Source organism: Anomalospiza imberbis, unplaced genomic scaffold (genome assembly GCF_031753505.1).
Source record: "Anomalospiza imberbis isolate Cuckoo-Finch-1a 21T00152 unplaced genomic scaffold, ASM3175350v1 scaffold_690, whole genome shotgun sequence".
Taxonomy (NCBI): Eukaryota; Metazoa; Chordata; class Aves; order Passeriformes; family Viduidae; genus Anomalospiza; species Anomalospiza imberbis.
In genome coordinates, this window is record NW_027100304.1 from 19,284 (window position 1) to 39,412 (window position 20,129).

Below are 20,129 nucleotides of genomic sequence, written 5' to 3' on the forward strand. Positions count from 1 at the left end.
CCGCCCCTTCCCTCCCCTTCCAAATAAACGACTCCGGAGCCTCGTTGTGGTTTTTATTAACGGCGAAATCATCGTTAATTAATTAATTAATTAATGAGTTAATGAACCAACAGCCGGGTGGGGGATGGGGGGGAGGGGTGGCACCGTCCGGGGGCGGGGGTGGGGGAGGTGCGGTCACAGCGCCGGTCACATGCGGGGGGGTCCCGGGGGGTCAGGCCAGCGCCAGCACTGCGGGGGAGGGGAGAGAGGCGTTACCTGGGCACACCTGGGCACACCTGAGCCTCACCTGGGCACACCTGGGCACAGCTGAGCCTCACCTGGGCACACCTGGGCACAGCTGAGCCTCACCTGGGCACGGCTGAGCTCACCTGGGCACACCTGAGCCTCACCTGAGCCTCACCTGGGCACGGCTGAGCTCACCTGAGCCTCACCTGGGCACACCTGAGCCTCACCTGGGCACACCTGAGCTCACCTGGGCACGGCTGAGCTCACCTGGGCACACCTGAGCACACCTGAGCCTCACCTGGGCACAGCTGAGCTCACCTGAGCCTCACCTGGGCACAGCTGAGCCTCACCTGGGCACACCTGGGCACGGCTGAGCTCACCTGGGCACACCTGAGCCTCACCTGGGCACACCTGAGCTCACCTGAGCCTCACCTGGGCACAGCTGAGCTCACCTGGGCACACCTGAGCCTCACCTGAGCCTCACCTGGGCACGGCTGAGCTCACCTGAGCCTCACCTGGGCACACCTGAGCTCCCCTGAGCCTCACCTGGGCACAGCTGAGCCTCACCTGAGCCTCACCTGGGCACAGCTGAGCTCACCTGAGCCTCACCCGAGGCCCCCCCAGGTGTCCTTTGGCCCCCGCTGTCTCTCCAGGTGTCCTCTGTGCCCTCATGTCACCCCCCCAGGTGTGCCCAGCTCCCCCCAGGTGTGTCCCTGGTGTGCCCAGGTGTCCCAGCTCCCCCCCAGGTGTCCCCAATTCCCCCAGGTGTCCCCCAGGTGTGCCCAGCTCCCCCCAGGTGTCCCCAATCCCACCAGGTGCCCCCCCAGGTGTGCCCAGCTCCCCCCAGCTCCCCCCAGGTGTCCCCCAGGTGTGCCAGGTGTGCCCCTCACCTGTCAGCGCCTCCTGAGCGAAGTATTTGACGTCGACGTCCTGGTCCTGCGTCAGCTTCTCCAGCACCGGCTTCACCTCGGTCTGCAGCGTCCTGCAGGTGAGACACGGGTGAGACACGGGTGAGACACAGGTGAGACAGGTGAGACACGGGTGAGACACGGGTGAGACAGGTGAGAGACAGGTGAGATATGGACAGGTGAGACACAGGTGAGACAGGTGAGACACAGGTGAGACAGGTGAGACACGGGTGAGACACGGGTGAGACAGGTGAGAGACAGGTGAGATATGGACAGGTGAGACACAGGTGAGACAGGTGAGACACGGGTGAGACACAGGTGAGAGACAGGTGAGACAGCTGAGACACAGGTGAGGCACAAGTGAGACACAGGTGAGACACGGGTGAGGCACAGGTAAGACAGGTGAGACATGGACAGGTGTGAGACCCAAACCCACATAACCCAGTCCTAACCAGTATAACCAAGCCCAAACCAGTACAGACCAGCACAGACCAGTACAGACCAGTCCAGACCAGTCCAGACCAGTATGGACCAGCACAGACCAGCATAAACCAGTCCCAACCAGCATGGAGCAGTACAGACCAGCACAGACCAGTCCAGACCAGTATAAACCAATCCAGACCAGTCGGGACCAGTCTGGACCAGCATGGAGCAGTACAGACCAGTATGGACCAGTATAAATGAGTCCAGACCAGTACAGACCAGTCCAGACCAGTATGGACCAGTCCAGACCCGTCCAGACCAGTATGGACCAGTATGGACCAGTATGGACCAGTCGGGACCAGTCCGGACCAGCATGGAGCAGTACAGACCAGTATGGACCAGTATAAACGAGTCCAGACCAGCACAGACCAGTACAGACCAGTCCAGACCAGTATGGACCAGTCGGGACCAGTCTGGACCAGCATGGAGCAGTACCCGCTGTCCAGGATGGGCCCGATGCGCTGCAGGGACTTGGCCACGTTGAAGCGGACGTTGGCCACGGCGTCGGCGGCCATGCGCAGCACGGTGGGCAGCATCTGCGTGGTGGTCACCTCCTGGCCACACACCTCGGACAGCACCTGGACAGGTGAGACACAGGTAACAGAGATATGGACAGGTGAGACAAGTGACACATGGACAGGAGAGACAGGGACAGGTGAGGCAGGTGAGATGGGACAGCTGTGATAGGGACAGGTGAGACATACACGGGGACTGGGGACATCCATCGCTCCTGCCCAGGTGCCCCCAGGTGTGTTTCCATCCCTCCCAGGTGTGCCCAGGTGTGTTTCCATCCCTCCCAGGTGTGCCCAGGTGTGTTTCCATCCCTCCCAGGTGCCCCCAGGTGTGTTTTTATCCCTCTCAGATACTCCCAGGTGCCCCCAGGTGTGTTTCTAGCCCTCCCAGGTGCACCCAGGTGTGTTTCCATCCCTCTCAGGTGTGCCCAGGTGTGTTTCCATCCCTCCCAGGTGCACCCAGGTGTGTTTCCATCCCTCTCAGATACTCCCAGGTGCCCCCAGGTGTGTTTCCATCCCTCCCAGGTGCCCCCAGGTGTGTTTCCATCCCTCTCAGGTGTGCCCAGGTGTGTTTCCATCCCTCTCAGGTGCCCCCAGGTGTGTTTTTATCCCTCTCAGATACTCCCAGGTACCCCCAGGTGTGTTTCCATCCCTCCCAGGTGCCCCCAGGTGTGTTTCCATCCCTCTCAGGTGCGCCCAGGTGTGTTTCCATCCCTCTCAGGTGTGCCCAGGTGTGTTTCCATCCCTCTCAGGTGTGCCCAGGTGTGTTTCCATCCCTCTCAGGTGTGCCCAGGTGTGTTTCCAGCCCTCCCAGGTGCCCCCAGGTGTGTTTCCATCCCTCTCAGGTGTGCCCAGGTGTGTTTCCATCCCTCTCAGGTGTGCCCAGGTGTGCCCAGGTGTGCCCAGGTACCCACGTTGATGCAGAAGAGCGTGGTCATGCGGTGCAGGTAGTTGGGGTCGGCGGCCATGGCCAGCACCTTGGGCACGATGGTGCCCTGTGCCCAGGTGTGCCCGAAGCGCTCCACCAGCTTGCGCAGGTTACTGGTGGCGGCCTCGCGGATGGCGTACACTGCGGGGGAAACCAGTACGGACCAGTTTGGACCAGTTTGAAACACCATAAACCAGTATAAATCAATATAATCCAGTACAGACCAGTATAAACCAGTATAAACCCGTTTGAACCAGTATAAACCAGTACGGACCAGTTTGGACCAGTTTGAAACACCATAAACCAGTACGGACCAGTATAAACCAGTACGGACGAGTATAAACCAGTATGGACCAGTATAAACCCGTTTGAACCAGTATAAACCGGTAAGGATCAATATAAACCAGTTTGAACTGGTTTGAATTGGTATAAACCAGCTCGAAAAGGTATAAACCAGTTTGAACGAGTATAAACCAGTATAAACCAGCATGAACCAGTATAAACCAGTTTGAAAAGGTGTATACCAATACAGATCTATATAAACCAGTAAGGACCAGTTTGAACCAGTATAAACCAGTTTGGACCGGTACAGACTGACATGGAGCAGTATAAATCAGTACAGACCAGTTTGGACCAATATAAACCTGTATAGATCAATATAAACCAGTATGGACCAGTATAAACCAGTATGGACAGTCCCTCCCAGTCCCTCACAGTACCGTGATCCACCAGCCAGGCCATGCAGAGCGAGTTCAGCTTCTCATCGAAGAACTCCACGCCCTGAGGAGGGGCAGACACCAGTAAGAACCAGTATACACCAGTATAAACCAGTACACACCCACAGAAACCAGTAAGGATCAGCACAAACCAGTATATCCCAGTCTGTCCCAGCTCCCTCCCAGTATATCCCAGTGCCTCCCAGTATATCCCAGTGCCTCCCAGTATATCCCAGTCTGTCCCAGCTCCCTCCCAGTCTGTCCCAGCTCCCTCCCAGTCTGTCCCAGCTCCCTCCCAGTATATCCCAGCTCCCTCCCAGTATATCCCAGTCTGTCCCAGCTCCCTCCCAGTATATCCCAGTCTGTCCCAGCTCCCTCCCAGTCCCTCCCAGTCCCTCCCAGTGGCTCCCAGTGGCTCCCAGTCTGACCAGCTGGCCGGCCAGCAGCGGCATGTACTCGATGATGGCCAGCCGCACTCTCCACTTGGCGTCCTCGGCCAGCTCGACGATGGCCGGCAGCAGCGACTGCGAGAGCTGCCGGATGCCGATCACCTCGTTCACGCAGTCCAGGTTGGAGATGATGTTCAGCCGCACCTCGGGGCACTGGGACAGACTGGGAGTTACTGGGAGGGAACTGGGAATGACTGGGAGGGACTGGGAGGGACTGGGAGGGAGCTGCAGTTCACGACGTCGCCACCAGGGGGAGCTGCAAAAAACACTGGGAGTGCATTGGGAGGACTGGGATGAACTGGGAGGGACTGGGATGGACTCGGAGTTACTGGGAGGTCACTGGGAGGGACTGGGAGGGAACTGGGAGGGACTGGGATGGACTCAGAGTTACTGGGAGGGACTGGGAGGGAACTGGGAGAGACTGGGAGGGACTGGGAGGGCACTCGGAATGACTGGGAGGGAGCTGCAATTCACGATGTCGCCACCAGAGGGAGCTGCGAAAACACTGGGAGTGCATTGGGAGGACTGGGATGAACTGGGATTTACTGGGAGGGACTGGGAGGGCTCACTGGGATGGGGCGCCAGTGGATGTTGGCTCCCCAGGTGTGCCCAGGTGTACCCCCATATAACCCCACATGTTACAGGTGTGTCACAGGTGTGCCCAGGTGTGCCCAGGTGTGCCCAGGTGCCTCACCTCGTCCTTGAGCTGTGCCAGGAACAGGGGGAGCAGCTGTGCCCAGGCGTATCCCCATATAACCCCACGTGTTACAGGTGTGTCACAGGTGTGCCCAGGTGTGTCACAGGTGTGCCCAGGCATATCCCCATGTAACCCCACGTGTCACAGGTGTGCCCAGGTGTGCCCAGGTGTGCCCAGGTGCCTCACCTCGTCCTTGAGCTGTGCCAGGAACAGGGGCAGCAGGTGCTCCACCGTGTTGTCCTTGCCCAGGATGGGCGACAGCCCCATGATCACCGAGGCCAGCGCCGACTTCACGTGCTGGTTGGCGTCGGACACCAGCTCCTGCCCAGGTGGCACAGGTGAGCTCACCTGGCCTCGGGGGGCAGGCGGAGGGTGGCTCTGAGGCCACCGCGAGATGACCACAGGTGTCCCCGGAGTGTCACGCCACAGCAGGCGTGCCCACAAGGTGTGCCCAGGTGGGTCCCACCACCCCAAGGTGTGCCCAGGCATATCTCATGTGCCCCCAGGTGTGCCCAGGTGTCCCTGGGTAGATCCCAGATGTGCCCAGGTGTGTCCTAGGTGCCCCCAGGTGTGCCCAGGCAGATCCCAGCTGTGCCCCAGGTGCCCCCAGATGTGTCCAGGTGTGTCCTAGGTGCCCCCAGGTGTGTCCCAGGTGTGTCCCAGGTGTGCCCAGGTGTGCCCAGGTGCCCCCTGGCAGATCCCAGCTGTGCCCCAGGTGCCCCCAGGTGTGCCCAGGTGCCCCCAGGTGTGCCCAGGTGTGTCCTAGGTGCCCCCAGGTGTGTGCCAGGTGTGCCCAGGTGTCGCCAGGTGCTCACCTTGATGCAGGGCAGGATCTGGCCCATGATGACGGCCTCACGGCAGTCTGGGGACAGGTTCTCGCAGAACTCTGGGGACACCAGGGAGACACCGAGGTCGGGTTGGGGACACAAAATTTGGGTTGAAAAACATCAAAGTTGTGCTGGGGACATCAAGGCTGGGTTGGGGACATCAAGGCTGGGTTGGGGACGCCAAATTTGGGCTGGGGACACCAAGGTTGGGTTGAGAACACCAAGGTTGGGTTGAAGAACATCCAAGTTGGGTTGGGGACACCAAGGTTGGGTTGGAGACACCAAGGTTGGGTTGGGGACCCTGGGGACGGGTCGGGGGTGGCCGCTGACCTTTGACCTTGTGCGAGGCGGCCGCCCGGACCTCGGCCTCGCAGTCCTTCATGAGGCTCTGGAAGGCGCCCACCAGGTCGGTCTTGGTGATCTCAGGGCCCACGGCGCGCTGCAGCTGCGGGGACACGGCCCAGGTGCGTCCAGGTGTGCCCAGGTGTGCTCCCAGGTACCCCCAGGTGCGCCCAGGTGCATCCCCAAACATCTCCCAGGCTTCCAAACTTCCCCCAAAGCCCCAAAACTCATCCCAAACCTCTCTGAAACCCACGCCCAGGTGCCCCCAGGTGCGCCCAGGTGCGCCCAGGTGCGCCGCCCACCTCGGTGAACTTGTCGGCCACCATGTAGCGCACGCGCCAGGACTTGTCCTCGGCCGCCTGGCGCAGCGTGGGCATCACCAGCCCCTCGAGCTCCTCCTGCGGCAGCAGCTGCGCGATGCTCACGCACGCCTCCACCGCCAGCAGCCGCACCGAGTCCTGCACAGGTGAGCACAGGTGAGCACAGGTGAGCACAGGTCACCCCCAGATGAGCCACAGGTAACCCCAAAGGTGATTCCCAGTGACCCCCCATGTGCACGCCTCTGCCGCCAGCAGCCGCGCCGAGTCCAGCTCACAGGTGTGCACAGGTGTGCAAAAATGAGCCTCAGGTATGCACAGGTGAGCCCCAGATAACCCCAGGTATGGCTAGATAAACTCCCAATTACATCCAAGCAAACCCCAGGTATGTCCAGGTAACCCCAGGTGTGCCCAGGCCCCCCCGGTGCCCCCCCAGGTGTGCACAGGGAACTCACAGGAATGTCCAGATAACCCCCACATGTGCACAGGTGTGCCCAGGTAACGCCAAGCTCCCCCCAGGTGTGCACAGGTAACTCACGGGAATGTCCAGGTGCCCCCCAGGTGTGCCCAGCCCCCCCAGGTGTGCCCCCAGGTAACCCACAGGAATGTCCAGCTGACCCCCAAACGTGCACAGGTGTGCCCAGGTAACCCCGGGCTCCCCGCAGGTGCCCCCCAGGTGTGCCCAGGCCCCCCCAGCTGCCCGCCAGGTGCGCCAGGTGCGTCGTACCTGCTCGTCGGAGGCCAGGTTGGAGAACATGGGGATGATCTCGCTCTTGACGTGCTCCAGCTCCAGCACCTTGGCGAACTCGCCCAGCTTGGAGGCGGCCGCGCGCCGCACCATGGGCGTGTCGTCCGAGCACAGGTTCCGGAAGTACCTGCGGGCACACCTGGGTCACCTGGGCACTGCCCACGCCCACCTGGGCACACCTGGGGGGCACCTGAGTACACCTGGGATGGGTTGGTGACCCCATGGTCACCTCACTGACCTTGTGGTCACCTCAATGACCCCACACCCACCTCAGTGACTCTATGGTTACCTCAATGACCCCGTGGTCACCTCAATGACCCCAGGGTCACCTCAGTGTCCCCAAGGATGGATTGGTGACCCCGTGGTCACCTCAATGACCCCATGGTCACCTCAGTGTCCCCTAGGATGGATTGGTGACCCTGTGGTCACCTCGGTGACCCCACACCCACCTCAGTGACTCTATGGTCACCTCAATGACCCCGTGGTCACCTCAATGACCCCAGGGTCACCTCAGTGTCCCCAAGGATGGACTGGTGACCCTGTGGTCACCTCGGTGACCCCACACCCACCTCAGTGACTCTATGGTTACCTCAATGACCCCGTGGTCACCTCAGTGACCCCAAGGATGGATTGGTGACCCCGTGGTCACCTCAATGACCCCAAGGTCACCTCAGTGTCCCCAAGGATGGATTGGTGACCCCGTGGTCACCTCAATGACCCCAAGGATGGATTGGTGACCCCGTGGTCACCTCAATGACCCCAAGGTCACCTCAGTGTCCCCAAGGATGGATTGGTGACCCTGTGGTCACCTCGGTGACCTCACACCCATCTCAGTGACTCTATGGTCACCTCAATGACCCTGTGGTCACCTCAGTGTCCCCAAGGATGGACTGGTAACCCTGTGGTCACCTCGGTGACCCCACACCCACCTCAGTGACTCTATGGTTACCTCAGTGACTCTATGGTTACCTCAATGACCCCAAGGATGGATTGGTGACCCCGTGGTCACCTCAATGACCCCAAGGATGGATTGGTGACCCCGTGGTCACCTCAATGACCCCAGGGTCACCTCAGTGTCCCCAAGGATGGACTGGTGACCCTGTGGTCACCTCGGTGACCCCACACCCACCTCAGTGACTCTATGGTCACCTCAGTGACCCCACGCCCACACCCCCCACCGCAGCGGTCACTCGGTCACTCACTGGCGCAGCTCGGCCTTGACCGGGCTGGACACTCGCGGGTAGCAGACACTGAAGAGGCCGCAGGCCGAGGTGCGCGACGTGAACCAATCTCCTCCGGCCAGGCGCTTGACCAGCGGCACGAAGTGACCCTCGAGGTCCGGCGGCGAGTGCTCGTGGGACACGGCCCGCAGCGACTCCACCGCCTTGTCCCGCACCACCGTCTCCTCCACCGTGGCCAGGCTCTCCAGGGGCGGCTGCGGACACCCCGACAGGTGGACGTTGAGTGGACAGGTGGACACGGAGGGGTCAGGTGGACGTAGGATGGGCAGATGGACACGGGATGGACAGAGGAACGTAGTATGGACAGATGAACACAGGACGGTCAGATAGACAGAGAACGGACAGATGGACACAGGGTGGTCAGGTGGACACGGGATGGACAGATGGACATGGGATGGACACGGGATGGACAGAGGAACACGGGACGGGCAGGTGGACACAGGGTGGTTGGACAGAGAGAGGAACACAGCATGGACAGGTGGACATTGGGTGGTCAGATGGACACAGGGTGGACAGGTGGACACGGGATGGGCATAGGGTGGACAGAGGATGGAGGTTCAGGCCTCCCAGGTGCGTTCCAGCCCCACCCAGGTGTGGTTCTGGGGTTCCCCAGGTGTATTTTCAGCTCCCCAGGTGTTCCCCAGGTACATTTTTGTGTCCTCAGGTGTCCCTTTAGCCCCCCAGGTGTGTTTTTGGGGCTCTCCAGGTGTATTTTTGGCCCCCCAGCTGTGTTTTTCACTCTCCAGGTGTCCCCCAGGTATATTTTCAACTCCCCAGTTGAGTTTTTGGGGCTCCCCAGGTGTGTGTTTGTCCCCCCCAGCGACATTTTGGGGTGCCCCAAGTGTATTTGCCTGTCCCCAGGTGTATTTTGTCCCCCTCAGGTGAGTTTCTGTCCCCCTCCAGGTGTGTTTTTTCCCCCCCAGGTACATTTTGGGGTGCTCCAGGTGTATTTTTGTCCCCCTCAGTTGTTCCTCAGGTGTATTTTCCTGTCCTCAGGTCCCCCCCAGGTACATTTTGTGCCCCCCAGGTGAGTTTCTGTCACCCCCCAGGTACATTTTGTCCCCCCCAGGTACATTTTGGAGTGCCCCAGGTGTATTTTTGTCCCCCCCAGGTACATTTTGTCCTCCCCAGGTGAGTTTCTGTCCCCCCCAGGTGTGTTTTTTCCCCCCCAGGTACATTTTGGAGTGCCCCAGGTGTATTTTTGTCCCCCCCAGGTGTGTTTTTCCCCCCCCAGGTGAGTTTTTTGGGGCTCCTACCAGCAGGCAGTGCACGAACTCGGGTCCCCCCACGAGGGCGGTGAAGGTGCCCAGCTGCTCCGCCAGGGCCAGCAGCACCTCGTCCTCATCGTAGATGGTGTCTGCGACCGCACAGGTGACACACCTGTCACTCACCTGTCCCCTCCCACAGCTGTCAATCACCCCGGCCCCACCCGCCTCCCCAAACCCCGCCCACTCCTCACCCACAGGGAGATTTTGGCCGATTTTTGAGGTTTCCATGGGAATTTTGGGACCTTCCAGGGATGCCCTGCCCCCACCTGGATTTTGGAGACCCCTCCCTCCCCAAATTTTGGGGCTTTCCCGCCCAATTTTGGGGCCCCGCAGGTACCGGTGAGGAAAGGGAGGAGCTCGCTGCGGGTTCGCTCCACGCCCAGCGCCAGCGCGATGGTTGAGAGCTTCTTGATGCTGTTGAGGCGCAGCTGGGATGGGGAAATGGGGAAAATTCAGGACAATTTGGGAAAAATGGGGAAAAATCCGGGGAAAAAACGGCAGGAATTGCCCCCCTCATGAAGAAACCCCGCCCCCAAAGCGGCGCAGCCAATCAGGAACGGCGTCTCACGGCTCTGCAGCGCCGCCGCGGTAGGGAGGGGTCCTCCTATTGGCTCCTCTAAGCCCCGCCCATGCCGGCGGCAGCCAATGGAGAGCAGCGCTGCTGCGGCCTCGCGCTGCCATTGGCTGCGGCGAGGAGGGAGCCGCGCTGCCCCGCCGCTAGGGGGCGCAGCGACGGGAGGGGCGGATTTCCCCCCCACCGAGCGCTGCGCACCAATCAGAACGCGCCTAACAAACACACACCGCCCCTCCAGCCAATCAGAGCGCGCCTTTCTCCGATACCCCCAACCGCCCCACATATGTAACGCCGCCGTCCATTCGCCCGCGCCTGAGGGGACCGGGCCGCCTCATCCAATCAGCGCGGCTGTCTCATGGCGGCCATCAGCAGCGGGGCCGCGGCCAGCGGGCGATGCCGGCCGGGCCCCGGTAGCCGCGGAAGGGGCCCCGAAGCCCCGGAACGGCCCGGGGGTACCGCGGCGAGGCCCCGGCAGCGGTACCTGCACGTCCTCGTTGCGGAGCTCGTCGATGAGCACCGCGATGGGGTAAAGCGAATCGTCGCCGTCCGCCGCCGCCATCTTCGCCGCCGCCGCCGCCCCGGCTCTGAGGGGCCGCACGGGGTCGCCCGCTCCGCTCCTGCAGGGCTTCCGCGGCGCTGATTGGTCAGCGCCGCCGCAGCGCCCGCCTAGCGGCTCTTCCCATTGGTTGAGGGTGCTGTCTGTCAGTTGAAGCCCCACCCATGCGGTCGAAGCGCTGAATCGCGCTGTGATTGGGCGATGCGATTGATTGACAGCGCGGAGGGGCGGGGCGAGGCGTTGCTGCGCAACGCGGAGGCGCCGCGTTGGAGGCCGGGACGAACTGGGACGAACTGGGACGAACTGGGACAAACTGGGACGAACTGGGACGAACTGGGACGAACTGGGAGCCGCTGGATCATACTGGGACAGACCGGAATGCCCTGGGACCGGACTGGGACCCGCCGGGTTATACTGGGACAAACTGGGACCCGCCAGGGCCTCAACTGGGACAAACTGGGACGCACTGGGACCCCTCCAGTGCCAAACTGGTTTATACTGGGCCGCACCCGCAACAATAAACACCCCAAACCAGTAAAATCCAGTAAAAACAGGTAAAAACCAGTAAAAACCAGTACAATTTGGCCGGGCCCCGCCCCCGCCCCTTTAAGCCACGCCCCCAGAAAACGCGATGACGTCATGGACTGGCCACGCCTTTATTGGGGTGGGGAGAAGGCACTGGGGGGAACTGGGCCAGACTGGAAGGCACTGGGATGAACTGGGAGGGACTGGGACAAACTGGGAGGGACTGGGAGGGCACTGGGGATGGACTGGCCTGAACTGGGTGCCTCAGTTTCCCCAGCAGGCTCTCAGCGCTCTCCCCCCCATACAGCACTGGGATGAACTGGGGCAAACTGGGATGGACTGGTCTGAACTGGGAAGGCACTGTGGACGAACTGGCCTGAACTGGCGTGAACTGGTGCGTCAGATGCGGCCGGAGTGCCTCAGTTTCCCCAGCACGTTCTCGATGCTCTCCCCCCCCCCCATACAGCACTGGGATGAACTGGGACAGACTGGGCTGAACTGGGAAGGCACTGGGATGAACTGGTGCATCAGATGTGGCCAGCGTGCCTCAGTTTCCCTGGCAGGCTCGCGATGCTCCATACAGCACTGGGATGAACTGGGACGGACGGGGATGAACTGGGACAAACTGAGCTGAATTGGGATAGCACTGGGGACGGACTGGGAGGGACTGGGATGGTTCTGGGGATGAACTGGGCCGAACTGGTCTGTCAGACGCGGCCGGCCTGCCTCAGTTTCCCCAGCAGGCTCTCGACGCTCCATGCGCCACTGGGACGAACTGGGATAGCGCTGGGGCCGGACTGGGAAGGCGCTGGGGACGAACCGGGGAGCGCCGGCGGGTCAGATGCGGCCGGCCTGCCTCAGTTTCCCCAGCAGGCTCTCGACGCTGTCCACCTTCTCGCCGCCCGCCCGGGGCGGGGGCTCCTGCAGCCGCAGCAGCCGCAGGCGGGGGGGCCCCGCGGGCAGCCCCAGCTCGGCCGCCGGCAGCAGCTCCAGCGGCTTCTTCTTGGCCTTCTGCAAGGGAACGGCGGGGATGCAGCGGAACCGCGGGGATGCAGCGGAACCGCGGGGATGCAGCGGAACCGCGGGGATGCAGCGGAACCGCGGGGATGCAGCGGAACCGCGGGGATGCAGCGGAACCGCGGGGATGCAGCGGAACCGCGGGGATGCAGCGGAACCGCGGGGATGCAGCGGAACCGCGGGGATGCAGCGGAACCGCGGGGATGCAGCGGAACCGCGGGGATGCAGCGGAACGGCGGGGATGCAGCGGAACCGCGGGGATGCAGCGGAACCGCGGGGATGCAGCGGAACCGCGGGGATGCAGCGGAACCGCGGGGATGCAGCGGAACCGCGGGGATGCAGCGGAACCGCGGGCGAGCCTGGCTGAGGCTGCGGGGCCTTCAAGGGCATTTGTAGGATTTTTGGGATTCCTTGAGGATTTCTGGGGATTTCCTGGGGGATTTTTTGGGATTCCTTTAGGATTTTTTGGGGATTTTATTAGGATTTTTTGGGATTTTTTGGGATTTTTTTAGGATTTTTTGGGATTTTTTTTAGGATTTTTTAGGGATTTTTAAAGGATTTTTGGGCAATTTTTTGGGATTTTATTAGGATTTTTTGGGGATTTTTTTAGGATTTTTTTGGGATTTTTTTAGGATTTTTTAGGGATTTTTAAAGGATTTTTGGGGAATTTTTTGGGATTTTATTAGGATATTTTTAGGATTTTTTGGGGATTTTTTGGGATTTTTTTTAAGGATTTTTTGGGGATTTTTTTAGGATTTTTTTGGGATTTCTTGGGGGATTTTTTGGGGATTTTTTGGGATTTTTTTAGGATTTTTTTAGGGATTTTTAAAGGATTTTTGGGGAATTTTTTGGGATTTTATTAGGATATTTTTAGGATTTTTTGGGATTTTTTTTAAGGATTTTTTGGGGATTTTTTAAGGATTTTTTAAGGATTTTTTGGGATTTTTAAAAGATTTTTCCAGGATTTTTTTTTTTAATTTTTGGGGGGATTTTTTTAGGATATTTTTGGGATTTTTAATGGATTTTTTTAAGATTTTTTGGGATTTTTTTAGGATCTTTAATGGATTTTTTTGGGGATTTTTTTTTAGGATTTTTTCCCAGTTTTTCGAGTAATTTTTTAGGATTTTATTAGGATTTTTTGGGGATTTTTTTTGGGATGTTTGGGGATTTTTTTAAATTCTTTTGGGATTTTTTTTTTTTTTATTATCTTGGATTTTTTGGGGATTTTCTGAGATATTTTAGGATTTTTGAAGGATTTCTTAGGAGGTTTTCTTGTTTGTTTTTTAAAGATTTTTATAGGAATTTCTTTGGGGTTTTTTGGGATTTTTTTGGGGGATTTTTTCTGAATTTTTTTAGGACTTTTCCAGGAATTTTTTCAGGATTTTTTTTTTCATTATTTTGGCGATTTTTTTAAACTTTTTTTAGGGATTTTTGTTTGATTTTTGGGGGGGATTTTTTTGGGAATCCCCTGGGAATTTTGGGGATCCCAGAAATGTTGGGAGGATCCCATTCCCAGGGGTCGGGACAACAGGTCTACCCCCATTGGACCCTATGGGAAACAGCCTGGGTTTCGGGGAAGTTCGGAAATTTTGGGGAATTTCCTGGGATTTTGGGGATCTTGAAGATTTGGGGGAGCCCCAGGAACGTGGGGAACACCCAAGGATTTGGGGGAACCCAGGAATTTTGGGATTACCCAGGAATTTTGGGAGGATCCCATTCCCAGGGGTCAGGACAACAGGTCTACCCCCATCGGCCTCTATAGGGGAACACCCGGATTTTGGGGAATTTTGGAAATTTTGGGGAATTTCAGAAATTCTGGGGAATTTCATGGGATTTTGGGGATTCCGGGAACACCCTGGATTTGGGGAACACCCAAGGAATGTGGGGAAAGCCCAGGAATTTTGGGAGGATCCCATTCCCAGGGGTCGGGACAACAGGTCTACCCCCATCGGCCTCTATAGGGGAACACCCGGATTTTGGGGAATTTTGGAAATTCTGGGGAATTTCACGGGATTTTGGGGATTCCGGGAACACCCTGGATTTGGGGAACACCCAAGGAATGTGGGGAAACCCCAGGAATTTTGGGAAGATCCCATTCCCCGTAACCCCAGGGGTGGGGACAGCAGGTCTACCCCCACCAGCCCCTACGGGAAACCGCGTGGATTTTGGGGAATTTCGGGGATTTCGGGGAACGGCCCGGGAATCCCGGGGTCCCCCGGGATTCCGGGGGCGCCCCACGCACCATGATGTTGGGCAGCGTGGCGTAGCGGGGCTCGTTGAGCCGCAGGTCCGCGGTCAGCACGGCCGGCAGCCGCAGCCGCAGCGTCTCCAGGCCGCCGTCCACCTCGCGCTGGACGCGCACGGCCCCGGCCTCCAGCTCCACCCGCGAGGCGAACGTGCCCTGTGGGGAGCAGCGGGGGCTGGGACCGCGCCCGTACGGACCGGGACCGCCCCGGTACGGACCGGGACCGCCCCGGTACGGACCGGGACCGCACCGGTACAGACCGGGACAGCACCGGGACAGCACCCGTACGGACCGGGACAGCACTGGGACAGCACCCGTACGGACCGGGACAGCACCGGGACAGCACCCGTACGGACCGGGACAGCACCGGTACGGGCAGGGACCGCACCCGTACGGACCGGGACCGCACCGGGACAGCACCGGTACGGGCAGGGACAGCACCGGTACGGGCAGGGACCGCACCGGGACAGCACCCGTACGGATCGGGACAGCACCGGGACAGCACCCGTACGGACCGGGACAGCACCCATATGGACCGGGACAGCACCTGTACGGGCAGGGACAGCACCGGTACGGACCGGGACCGCACCGGGACAGCACCCGTACAGGCAGGGACAGCACCGGGACAGCACCTGTACGGGCAGGGACAGCACCGGTACGGACCGGGACCGCACCGGGACAGCACCCGTACAGGCAGGGACAGCACCGGGACAGCACCCGTACGGGCAGGGACAGCACCGGTACGGACCGGGACAGCACCGGGACAGCACCGGTACGGACCGGGACCGCCCCCATTTCCACAGCCCATGGCGGGGATAGATCCCACAATCCCCCACGATTTGGGGTGAATATATCCCATTTGCTGGGGGATTCTGGGATACATCCCCCCATTTACCCCGGGGGATTCTGGGATACATCCCCCCATTTACCCCGGGGGATTCTGGGATACATCCCCCCCAGGGGATTCTGGGATACATCCCCCCCAGGGGATTCTGGGATACATCCCCCCATTTACCCCGGGGGATTCTGGGATACATCCCCCCCAGGGGATTCTGGGATACATCCGCCCCAGGGGATTCTGGGATACATCCGCCCTTCACCCCACCCCCTCGGGGGATGTTTCCCGTGGCGCCCGCGCGCGGCCTACCTGCGGCCAGTCCAACATGGCGGCCAGGAGCTGCCCGGTCTGGTTGCAATCGTCATCGATGGCCTGGGGACAGCGGATCGATAGCGGATCGATGACAGGGGATCAATAGGGGATCGATAGGGGATCGATGATAGGGGATCGATGATAGGGGATCGATGATAGGGGATCGATAGGGGATCGATGATAGGGGATCAATGATAGGGGATCGATAGGGGATCGATGATAGGGGATCGATAGGGGATCGATAGGGGATCGATGATAGGGGATCGATGATAGGGGATCGATGATAGGGGATCGATAGGGGATCGATGATAGGGGATCGATGATAGGGGATCAATAGGGGATCAATGATAGGGGATCGATGATAGGGGATCAATAGGGGATCGATGATAGGGGATCTATGGGGGTTCCGGGGGGTCTGAGGGGATCTATAGGGGATCAATAGAAGATCTATAGGGGTCCAATGGGATCTCTGGGGGATCTACAGGAGATCTATAAAGGATCAATAGGGGATCCATAGGGGATCCATAGGGATCTGTAGGGGATCCATAGGGATCAACAGATTTCCAATGGGGAATCCATAGGGACCAAAAGAGGATCAACAGGAATCAGTAGGGAATTGACGGGATTCTATAGGGGATCCATGTGGATCCATAGGGATCAATAAGGAATCAATAGAAGATCCATAGGGATCAATAGGGGATCCATAGGGGATCAATAGGGATCCATAGGGGTCAATAAGGAATCTATAGAGGGTCCATAGGGATCAATAAGGAATCAATAGAAGATCCATAGGGATCAATAGGGGATCCATAGGGATCCATAGGGGATCAATAGAAGATCCACAGGGATCCATAGGGGATCCACAGGGATCCACAGGCTCCCCCCAGGTGCCCCCCGCCTCACCTGCTTGCCCAGCAGCACCAGGTGCGGCTGCAGCCGCCGGGCCAGCGCGGCCAGCACCGAGGCCACCTCGCAGGGCCCCGCGGCCACCCCCTCCCCCAGCTCGGCCAGCACCGCCCGGTCAGCGCCCATGGCCAGGGCGGTCCGGAGGGTCTCCTGTGGGGAGGAAGGGGTTAATGAAATACCCCGAAAGAGCGGGGAATCGCCCCGAAAACGGCCCAAAAACGGCCCAAAAATCAGGGTCTCCTGTGGGGAGGAAGGGGTTAATGAAATACCCCGAAAGAGTGGGGAATCGCCCCGAAAACAGCCAAAAAACGGCCCAAAACCAGCCAAAAACAGCCAAAAACAACCCAAAAATCAGGGTCTCCTGTGGGGAGGAAGGGGTTAATGAAATAGCCTGAAAGAGCAAGAAATCACCCCAAAAACGGCCCCAAAACGGCCAAAAAATGTAAAGAAATGACCCAAAAATGGCCAAAGTAACAAAAAAATCCAAAAATGCCCAAAAAATGCCCCAAAAATACAAAAAAAGTCCCAAAAAGATGCAAAGAAATTTAAAAACCTGCCACAAAAATACCCAAAAAATGCCCAAAAAACACCAAAAAATGCCCCCAAAAGTGCCCTGATATTACAAAACAATTCTCCAAAATTACCCAAAAAAATGCTCCAAAAATACCAAAAAAGTCCCAAAATGGCCCAAAACCACCCAAAATTTCCTCAAAAGATGCCCCCCCCCCCAAAAAAAAAAAAAGCCCCCAAAACACCCAAAATTACCCCAAAAAATGCCCAGAAAATGCCCCCAAAACCACCCTCAAAAATCCTAAACCAGCCCAAAGCCACTCCAGGAGTGCCCAGGTGTGCCCAGGTGTGCCCAAATTCTCAATTTCCCCCAAATTCCCCCCACTTTTCCCCCATTTCCCCCCAAGGTGTGCCCAGGTGCCCCCAGGTGTGCCCAAATTCCCCGTTTCCCCCCAATTTCCCCCCAATTTTTCCCCATTTCCCAGCCTCCAGTTGCCCCAGGTGTGCCCCACTCACCTGTCCCACCCTCACCTGTCCCTCCCTCACCTGTCCGCCCCTCACCTGTGCCTCTCACCTGTCCCCCCCCACCTGTGCCCCCCCTCACCTGTCCCGCCCGACCTGTGCCCCCCTCCCTCACCTGTCCCCCCCACCTGTACCCTCACCTGTGCCCATCACCTGTGCCCCTCCCTCACCTGTCCCCTCCCTCACCTGTGCCCCCCTCCCTCACCTGTGCCCCCCTCACCTGTACCCTCACCTGTGCCCATCACCTGTGCCCATCACCTGTGCCCCTCCCTCACCTGTGCCCTCACCTGTGCCCCACCCTCACGTGTCCCCTCCCTCACCTGTCCCCCCACCTGTGCCCATCACCTGTGCCCCTCCCTCACCTGTGCCCCCTCACCTGTGCCCCCCTCCCTCACCTGTGCCCCTCACCTGTGCCCATCACCTGTGCCCCTCCCTCACCTGTCCCCACCCTCACCTGTCCCCCCCACCTGTGCCCCTCCCCTGTGCCCCCTCACCTGTGCCCATCACCTGTGCCTCTCACCTGTCCCCCCCTCACCTGTGCCCCCCTCACCTGTACCCTCACCTGTGCCCATCACCCGTGCCCCTCCCTCCCCTGTGCCCATCACCCATGCCCCCCTCCCTCACCTGTCCCCACCCTCACCTGTCCCCTCCTCACCTGTCCCCCCCCGTGCCCCTCACCTGGCTGGCGCGCGTGCCCAGCGTGGCCGCCACCACCTCGGCGGCGGCGCCGGCCTCGCGCAGGCGCACGGCCTCCTCGAGCGCGATCTCGCAGAAGGGGTTCAGCGAGTGCTTCACGCCCTGCGTCTGCACGCCCGCCCCGCCCGGCGCCACGCGCACCTGCCGGGCACACCTGGCTCAGCTCAGCCCCGCGCCAGGGCAGGGGCCGGGGGGCCCAGGGGAGTTGGGGATTTTGGGGGTTAGGGGGATGGCAGGCGGGCACAGGTGGGCACAGGTGGGCACAGGTGGGGGCAGGTGGGTACAGGTGGGCACAGGTGGGTACAGGTGGGTGCAGGTGGGTACAGGTGGGTGCAGGTGGGTACAGGTGGGCACAGGTGGGTGCAGGTGGGTGCAGGTGGGTACAGGTGGGTACAGGTGGGTACAGGTGGGTACAGGTGGGCACAGGTGGGTACAGGTGGGTGCAGGTGGGTACAGGTGGGCACAGGTGGGTACAGGTGGGCACAGGTGGGTACAGGTGGGTGCAGGTGGGTGCAGGTGGGTACAGGTGGGGGCAGGTGGGTACAGATGGGCACAGGTGGGGACAGGTGGGCACAGGTGGGTACAGGTGGGTGCAGGTGGGTGCAGGTGGGTGCAGGTGGGTACAGGTGGGGGCAGGTGGGTACAGGTGGGCACAGGTGGGGACAGGTGGGTAAAGGTGGGTACAGGTGGGTGCAGGTGGGCACAGGCAGGCGCAGGTGGGTACAGGTGGGTAAAGGTGTGCCCCCTCCCCCCTATACTGAAAATTATCTCAGGATTTGGGGGTTTTGGGGATTTCTGGGGGGATTTTGGGGGGTTTTAAGGGATTTTGGGGGGGTTTTGGGGGTTGGCAGGCAGGCGCAGGTGGGCACAGGTGGGCACAGGTGAGTTCTCTCCACCCCCAGCCAAAAATACCCACAGGGTTTGGGGGATTTTGGGTTTTTTGGGGGGTTTAGGGGGGATTTTGGGGGGGTTTTGGGGGTTGTCAGGTGGGCGCAGGTGGGCACAGGTGGGCACAGGTGAGTCCTCTCCCCTCCAGCCCAAAAACCCCTGCAGGCCTTTGGGGAATTTGGGATTTTTTTGGGGTTTTTTAGGGGGTTTTGGGAATTTTAGGGGATTTTAGGGGCTGGCAGCTGTGCCCAGCTGTGCCCGGGGGTGCCCGGGGGTGCCCAGCTGTGCCCAGGTGTGCCCAGCTGTGCCCAGCTGTGCCCAGGTGTGCCCGGGGGTGCCCAGGTGTGCTCAGGTGTGCCCGGGGGTGCCCAGGTGTGCCCAGGTGTGCTCAGGCGCCACCTCCCCCCCTCCCCCACCCCCCAACCCCCCCCAAATTCGGGATTTTGGGGCTTTTTGGGGGGGTCGCGCGGGGGGAGGGGTTTGGGGGTGCCCAGGTGTGCCCGGGGGTGCCCAGGTGTGCCCGGGTGTGCCCTTACCTTGACGGCGAAGTCAATGACGCGCTTGACCCCCACGAGCACGCGCAGCGCCGCCATTGCTGCCGCGCTGGCCACGCCCCCTGCCCCGGAAACCACGCCCCTTCCCTTACGTCACCCCCGACGGCGGAGCCACGCCCACAGGCCGACACGGTGACGTAATCATCGAGGGTAAGCCACGCCCACCGAGTTAATTATGTCGAGAAACCACGCCCCTCCGCTAAGCCACGCCCTCTTACGTGAATAACTATGAATGGGGCGTGGTCCCGGGGCGTCACGTGACGGGAAGAGGCGCCCGGGTTTTGGGGGGATTTTTTGGGGATTTTCGGGATTTTTTTGGGGATTT

General features: G+C 59.8%; 2 protein-coding genes across 2 annotated transcripts; both read right to left on the reverse strand.

Moving 5' to 3' along the window:
• Positions 1-86: 86 nt before the first annotated feature.
• On the reverse strand, positions 87-10,875 carry PPP2R1A (protein phosphatase 2 scaffold subunit Aalpha). Its single transcript, XM_068179078.1, has 15 exons — positions 10,717-10,875; positions 9,999-10,089; positions 9,650-9,750; positions 8,355-8,587; positions 7,132-7,279; positions 6,390-6,545; positions 6,076-6,190; positions 5,734-5,804; positions 5,105-5,239; positions 4,201-4,374; positions 3,776-3,836; positions 3,043-3,197; positions 2,052-2,194; positions 1,116-1,207; positions 87-228 (listed from the first exon to the last, which is right to left on the reverse strand). The coding sequence occupies exons 1-15, from the start codon at positions 10,792-10,794 to the stop codon at positions 212-214; spliced, it is 1,770 nt and encodes a 589-aa protein (XP_068035179.1). The 5' UTR covers positions 10,795-10,875; the 3' UTR covers positions 87-211.
• Positions 10,876-12,137: 1,262 nt separating this feature from the next.
• Positions 12,138-19,876, reverse strand: LOC137467605 (electron transfer flavoprotein subunit beta-like). Its single transcript, XM_068179082.1, has 6 exons — positions 19,787-19,876; positions 18,345-18,503; positions 16,632-16,784; positions 15,726-15,788; positions 14,576-14,734; positions 12,138-12,327 (listed from the first exon to the last, which is right to left on the reverse strand). Exons 1-6 carry the CDS (start codon positions 19,841-19,843, stop codon positions 12,154-12,156), a joined length of 765 nt encoding a protein of 254 aa, XP_068035183.1. The 5' UTR covers positions 19,844-19,876; the 3' UTR covers positions 12,138-12,153.
• Between the last annotated feature and the right edge of the window lie 253 nt (positions 19,877-20,129).